The sequence below is a fragment of the Sorex fumeus genome, unplaced genomic scaffold (genome assembly GCF_029834395.1).
Source record: "Sorex fumeus unplaced genomic scaffold, SorFum_2.1 ptg000006l, whole genome shotgun sequence".
Classification (NCBI taxonomy): domain Eukaryota; kingdom Metazoa; phylum Chordata; class Mammalia; order Eulipotyphla; family Soricidae; genus Sorex; species Sorex fumeus.
In genome coordinates, this window is record NW_026606063.1 from 60,619,900 (window position 1) to 60,627,493 (window position 7,594).

Genomic DNA, 7,594 nt, shown 5'->3' on the forward strand with positions numbered 1-7,594 from the left:
AGTGAAAACAGAGATAGATAAATGGGACTATCTTAAACTAAGAAGCTTCTGCACCTCCAAAGAAACAGTGACCAAAGTACAAAGACAGTCTACAGAATGGGAAAGGATATTCACCGAATACACATCTGACAAGGGGTTGATATCTAGGATATACAAAATACTGGTTAAACTCCACAAGAAGAAAACATCCAACCCCATCCAAAAATGGGGCAATGAAATGAACAGAAACTTTCTCAAAGAAGAAATCCGAATGGCAAAAAAGCACATGAGAAAATGCTCTACATCATTAATCATCAGGGAGATGCAGATCAAAACCACAATGAGATACCATCTCACACCTCAGAGACTGGCCCACATTCAAAAGAACAAAAGCAACCGATGCTGGCGTGGATGTGGCGAGAAAGGGACACTCCTTCACTGTTGGTGGGAATGTCCACTGGTTCAGCCCTTCTGGAAAACAGTATGGACGATTCTCAAAAAATTAGAAATTGAGCTCCCATTTGACCCAGCAATACCACTCCTGGGAATATATCCCAGAGAGGCAAAAATGTATAGTCGAAGTGACATCTGCACTTGTTTGTTCATTGCAGCCCTCTTTACAATAGCCAGAAACTGGAAGAAACCTGAATGCCCAAGAACAGATGACTGGTTAAAGAAACTTTGGTACATCTACACAATGGAGTACTATGTAGCTCTTAGAAAAGATGAAGTCATGAAATTTACATACAAGTGGTACAATATGGAAAGTATCATGCTAAGCGAAATGAGTCAGAAAGAGAGGGATAGACATAGAAAGATTGCATTCATCTGGGGGATATAAAGTAACAAAGTATGAGATTAATACCCAAGAATAGCTGAGATCAGCACCAGGAGGATTACTCCATAACTTAGAGGCCAGCCGGGTATCCTAGAGGAAAGGGCTATTCAGATAGAGAAGGGAGCACCAAATAAAGGATGTTTGGAGGATCCTCCCAGGAGGGGAGATGCATGTCGAAAGTAGACTATGGACTGAACATGTTTGCCACTCAATGCCTCTTTTGCAGACCACAACACCCAAAAGGAGAGAGAGAACACAGGGGATTGCCCTGCCACAGAGACGGGGGGATGGGGGGATGGGGGTGGGAGGGATATTATCCATGGTGGTGGAAAATGGGCACTGGTGGAGGGATGGGTATCTGATCATTGTATAATTGAAACCCAAGCACAAAAAATTGTAAATCTACAACTTTAAAAAAAATAAAATAAAATAAAGGGAAAAAAAAAAAAAGAAAAAAAAAAAAAAGAAGGGCTTTCTTATGTTGATTTGGCTACCTGACTGGGTGCAGTGTCAGCCTGGAGAGATAAGGGAGTTGGAGAGACTAGAGAGGGGAGAGGCAAGAGAGCTGGAGAGAGAGGAGAGGGCAGGGCTGCAAGATGGACCACGGAGAGGCTAGCAAGGGGAACAGAGAGAGAAGAATGTAGAAGAATACAGGAGCAGGCGCGTGGAGAGGGAAAGAGCCCAGGCTGCAAGATGAAACAGAGAGATGAGCGGGAGAGACAGGTGGAGACGGAGATGAGGAGCAGTGTGAGACTAGAATGGGAGTCTCAGGGAGATTGGGGCAGGTTCCTGGGGAGAATGGAATAAAGGGCATCTGTTCAATCAACCAGCTTGGCTCTCGCTTCCTCCACCGTCTGCCCCAGGGCCCGGGGTGACCTGGCTGGGGAGCAGCCCCAGCCCACCCAGAACCTGGGCGGCCAGGGGAAGAGCCGTAATATATATACATATGTTTGTGTTTATATATATATACATACATATATATGTACAAACACACACACATATATATGTGTGTATATATATGTGTGTGTGTTTGGAGCAGTGTGAGACTAGAATGCTTATATATATAAGCACACAGGCTGGAGTGATAGCACAGCAGGTAGGGAGTTTGCCTTGCATGCAGCCAACATGGCTGACCGGAGTTCGATTCCTCTGCCCCTCTCTGAGAGCCTGGCAAGCTACCGAGAGTATCTCGCCTGCACGGCAAAGCCTGGCAAGCTACCTGTGATGTATTCAATATGCCAAACACAGTAACAACATGTCTCACGATGGAGACGTTACTGGGCCCCTCGAGCAAATCGATGAACAACGGGAGTACTGTGACCTACTGTGATATTAGCACACAAAACTCAAACTCTAACAACATGTTAATGATCTCTAATTCAGGGGTCTAATGGCTACAAGATGAGATACAATTTTCACACACTTTCCTCTAAGGCAACTTTTTGGGATGATTTTTAGTCAGTTATTCATAACAAGCAATACAAAATAAATTATTTAGCATCTGTCTTTGGGGCAGGCTTGGATGGTGTGGGAAAACTCGAAATAAAGGTGGTGGGAAGGTGTAATGGTGATGGAATTGGTGTTGAAATATTGGATGTAATCAATTACTGTGAACAACTCTGTGAAAATAAAAAAGAATTTAAAAAAAGAAAATACATAAAAAATATGGTGACTATGGTATAGCAGTAAGAAGCTACACAGGTGGGGGTGAGGGGTGGGGATTTCCATCCCTTTTTCGGTCATCCTGGAAGTAAGGGCTTCTACCCTTTGGAATAACATTTACATGTGTCATTTTTGTGACATCAGATCTGTCACAGTCATCAGTGCTGGGATTATCTCATAATGCTTTTTCCTCTAACTCTGTGTTGAATTTCCTGCTTGCTCCTTTTAAAGTTTTAGTATGCTCTTCTTTTACAGGGTCACCGACAAGTCACAAGTGTGGTGTGACTGACCTTTAATGACATAAAATCTTTCTGAATCCTCTTGCGTCAAGAACCCAGGGCGTCAGACACTTCCAGCCCAAGTGGAGCAGAACTTCCTTCCTGGCTCAAGTGGATATAAGGACCTTTTAATGGTTTCTCAGACACGTATGTATTGAGAAAGCCTTGGTACATAATGATATGGACATATGGACATCTATAAGTAGATTATAGGTCCACTCTGTAGCTGCAAAGTCTGTTGATCTTTGATTTTCTCTTGCTTCTAGGCCTCTGGCCTTGGTATGCTTCTATTCTTGAGTGAATAAGTTTCGTAGGTACAGCTGCATCTGCTGGAATGCAGAGTGTGCTTAATGAAGGTGAGGGAGCAGGGTGAGTTCTGCAGAGCTTAGAAATTCTGGAGAGTCAGAAATTCTGATTAGAGTCTCTTTGGAACCTGTCACCAGCCTATCTTCAGACTCAGATTAAACCTGAAATTGATAACCTGAGACTGACTCAGGTCCTCTAAGCCGCGAAAGCTTTCACATAAATGTTTTCAGTTTTGGGCGTTCTGAAGTACCATCACCATAATGGATGAATTGTCTGAAGGTAACATGGAAATATAAAAAAATGAAGAGGGGTCTTATTTTGTCCCCTTATTCTATCTAACATTTGCTTTTTTGCTTTCTCTATAGGGGTATCTTGGAAAGAGCCTATTCTGGGAACTATTCAGGATACCAATCAACAGGTTTGGGTCCTTCAAGGTCATACCCTTATAGCAGTTCCGAGAAAGCCCCAAGTGGTCCCAGGTAAGCAGCTAGAATAGTCAAAGGCAGCCTCTTTGAACAAAATGGGTGCTCAGCTTTTTATTTCATCATTGACAAGCTGACTGGGTCTATATTGAGAAGAATACAACAGTGGGTTAGAAAGCAGTCATAAGTCTTCTGTGACTGTGAAGAAGAGACCAGTGAAAAGAGAGAAGAATCAATAATGGTTGGGGAATAGAAAGTGGCAAAGACTTTTTTCTTTGAAACTTCTAATACTTCATGGGCTTCATGAGCAGACCAGTATTGGAATCCTTGAAAGGTTTTCCTAATAGAAGTTCTCCAAGAATGGAACATATGTATAGATTGGGTGGTGTGTGGTGAGGTGACAATCTATGATGCCCATGAACAGATTCCTGACTCTGTTACTGCTTTGGAAATGGTACCTGATTGTTCTTTTCCACATTGTGTTTCCAGCCACCATTGCCTTAATCCCATGCAAGTACCCAGACACTCTTGAGAAAGACAGAGGGAATCCAATCTATTTGGGACTGAAGGAGCCAGAGTACTGTCTCTTCTGCACGAAGGTCAGGGGGAAGCCCACACTGCAGCTTAAAGTGAGTATTAAACACAGGGTCTTGTCAATGTCTAGCTTAGAGAGGAAAGGCCATTAGTTTTACAGACTTATCATGGATGGAAGCATCAGTTTTGGAATCTTTAAAACAGCATAGGTTATCCTTGTAGTAATTTGTTTTTGCTTCTTTTTGGATTGCCTGTATTTGAAAGAATAAGGAAAACAGTGCAAAGTTGTTATGAAACTGTCACTGTCACTGTCCTCCTGTTGTTCATCGATTTGCTCGAGCGGGCCCAGTAACATCTCCATTGGGGACTTTGTTGTTACTGTGTTTGGCATATTGAATACGTCAAGGGGAGCTTGCCAGGCTCTGCCATGTGGGCGAGATACTCTCGGTAGCTTGCCGGGCTAGTTTGCTAAAATTACTTAATTTATAAAATAAGCTTGCGAAGAGGAGCATCTTATTTTCCTCTGATAAAATTTTTGTTGTTACATTTTAGGTTGCTACAATAGTTTTAGTTTATGGCATCAATGTACAAAATTACTGCACCCTACCACCACCCTATTGGTGCCCATTCACCAGTATCTCTATGTCACCTTCAGGGCAAGATTCTTATCTTGCTTTAGTTTGAATGCCATGTGGTTTTATATGAGCAATGCCATTTCTGATTTTTTCAGTCTGCCATTATTAGCCCGTATGCACCTTTCACTCTGACCTGAATTTATTGTGAGTTTGAATGAATTCTTTCTCCCCCCATCAGAGCTTCTTCAAGCTTATTGCTTTTTTTTCAAACTCCGTTTTTAGATTATTAAGCATCTGTAGAATTTGTTATTCACAGTTTTCTTCAGGAAGATTAGAGAGGTCTAATATAATTTGGGATCTTCCTAGAAGTTTGCCACTCTCTTTTGACATAATTGAGTTTCTTCATTTTTTTTTCATTGTTCCTGGTGCTCCCGGCAAGCTACCGAGAGTATTCGATATGCCAGACACAGTAACAGTAGAAAATAAAAGAAAAAGATAAATTCAGAAAGCAATATAGGGACTATGGAAATTTTTGTTCATTTTCTTAAATATTTATGTTTTCAACTGCATTATTTTTAAAGCATTTTAATGTACATAAAGTATTTGCTACCTTTAATGCTTAATCCTATAGCATGAAATAGAAGTGTTTGGTTTGTTTTAATGAATTGGGGAGGTGATTTTTTTTTTAATTTTATTGAATCCCCGTGAGATAGTTACAAGCTTTCATGTTTGGGTTACAATCACACAATGATCAAACACCCATCCCTCCACCAGTGCACATACCTCACCACAAATATCCCCAGTATACCCCACCCCCCTTTCCCACCTTCCCCTGCCTCCATGGCAGACATTATTCCCCATAATCTCTCTCTACTTTTGGGCATTATGGTTTGCAATACAGACACCGAGAGGTCATCATGTTTGGTCCTTTATCTACTTTCTGCACACATCTCCCATCCCGACCGATTCCTCTAGCCATCATTTTCTTAGTGATCCCTTCTCTATTCAAGCTGCCTTCTCCCCTTTGCTCATGAGGCAGGCTTCCAGCTATGGAGCAATCTATCTGTCCTGTGTATCTACTATCCTTACGCGTCAGCCTCATGTTATGTTATTTTATACTCCACAAATGAGTGCAGTCCTTCTATGTCTGTCCCTCTCTTTCTGACTCATTTCACTTAGCATGATACTCTCCATGTGTATTCATTTATAAGCAAAGTTCATGACTTCATCTCTCCTAACAGCTGCATAGTATTCCATTGTGTAAATGTATCAAAGTTTCTTTAACCAGTCATCTGTTTTAGGGCACTTGGGTTGTTTCCAGATTTTGGTTATTGTGAACAGCGCTGCAATGAACATATAGGTACAGATGTCATTTCTACTGTGCTTTTTTGCATCCTCAGGATATATTCCGAGAAGTGATATTGGGGCGTCATATGGAAGCTCAATTTCTAGTTTTTGAAGGACTGTCCATATTGTTTTCCAGAAAGGATGGACTAGTGGGCATTCCCATCAACAGTGAGAGAGTGTCCCTTTTCCCCCACATCCACGCCAGCACTGGTTGCTTTTGTTCTTTTGAATGTATGCTAGTCTCTGTGGTGTGAGATGATATCTCATTGTTGTTTTGATTTGCATCTTGGGGAGGTGATCTTAATCAGGAATTATTAATGAGTAAATAAAGGGTAATAATTGAGGCAGTTATGTTTCTCCCTTGGGCCCTCTTTTTTTGTCCTTCAGGAACAGAATATAATGCATCTGTACCATCACACCAAGCCATTGAGACCCTTTCTCTTCTACCGTGGCCAGAATGGCAGAACCTCCACCTTTGAGTCTGTGGCCTTCCCAGGCTGGTTCATTGCTGGCTACTCCAGAGTAGGTGCTCCTCTCTTACTTACCCAAGAACTGGGGAAAGCCTACACCACAGACTTTGGGATAACGATATTAGGTTAAGATCAGTTTGGAGTTGGAGGTATTTATTTATGGGATGAGTCTTGTCTTTCTTTCCTCACTTTTGCTTCTCAAAGTGCTTCTGAAATGATGTTGTTATAGTTAAGCCAAAGGTCAAAAGGAGAGGAAACAAAGCACTTATTTGGGATTAAAAGTTGTAATTTGGAGTATGCAATTTCAGGTAAGAGTTTAACATAGGTCCTAAGATTTGGTAAAAGTTATTATGGGAACAATACCTGGCAACAAAATAGGTTTTTATGGGCAGAGAAGAGGAAAATAAGGTATGCAGCTAAAGCAGAGTTCATTAGAAACAACAAGCTGAAACTATTATTGGTTAATGAGTTACTGATTCTATCCTCTAACAAAAACCCATAATTATCTTTGTGGATAGACTCCTGTCTCTCCTATTGACTTCTCAGGCAAGGATTCACGAAACAGTTGCTGTTTATCCATGGCCAAAGGTCCAAGTAAAGGCAGAGATTAAGCAATTTTTCAGTAATGATAATTCTGATCCTATTTGTAGCTGACTTCTTTTATGCCTGTTTTTCATATAATATTGACCATTCTATAAGGGAAGGCAGAGAAGGCATATTTATGTTTAATTTTTAGAATGAAAAACTAGGTTAAATGGATAGAATGGTCAGATATTAACCTTGAAATAGATTTAGGGGTTCTGTGGTTAGAGTTTCCACCTAAGGTTATCTTGCTGTTCCCTGTATAGCTATACAATAATACAGGTATTTCTTTTTCCCAGGATCACATAAAAAATACTCCATGGGAACACAATAGGACAGGATAGAACAGGATCTTTGCTAAGGCTATATGCAAAAATATATAATACCATTACAATGTTAATTATATAATGATGATGATGATAGTAATAATTTGTTAGTAATGATTTAATTACAAATGAATATAGTTACTCTTACATTTGAAGTATGTCTCTGGATTTTCAGTTACATTTTTTGGGGGTGTTGTATCAAGACCTATTGGATCCTTAGGGGAAGACACAGACATAGAAATTTCATCAAATAGGCTGATCTTCTTCTTATCTTA

General features: G+C 40.7%; 1 protein-coding gene across 1 annotated transcript; it reads left to right on the forward strand.

Annotated features, from left to right (window-relative positions):
- The first annotated feature begins 3,323 nt into the window (after nt 1-3,323).
- On the forward strand, nt 3,324-6,541 carry LOC130037370 (interleukin-36 alpha-like). The gene is made up of 4 exons (XM_056129212.1): nt 3,324-3,342; nt 3,429-3,542; nt 3,975-4,114; nt 6,329-6,541. The coding sequence occupies exons 1-4, from the start codon at nt 3,324-3,326 to the stop codon at nt 6,539-6,541; spliced, it is 486 nt and encodes a 161-aa protein (XP_055985187.1).
- Nucleotides 6,542-7,594: the final 1,053 nt, after the last annotated feature.

Excerpts from the sequence above, each read along its gene's own strand:
- LOC130037370 (XM_056129212.1), top strand. Across the intron at positions 3,543-3,974 it reads AAAGCCCCAAGTGGTCCCAG|CCACCATTGCCTTAATCCCA; the intron begins GTAAGCAGCTAG and ends TTGTGTTTCCAG. Across the intron at positions 4,115-6,328 it reads AGCCCACACTGCAGCTTAAA|GAACAGAATATAATGCATCT; the intron begins GTGAGTATTAAA and ends TTTGTCCTTCAG.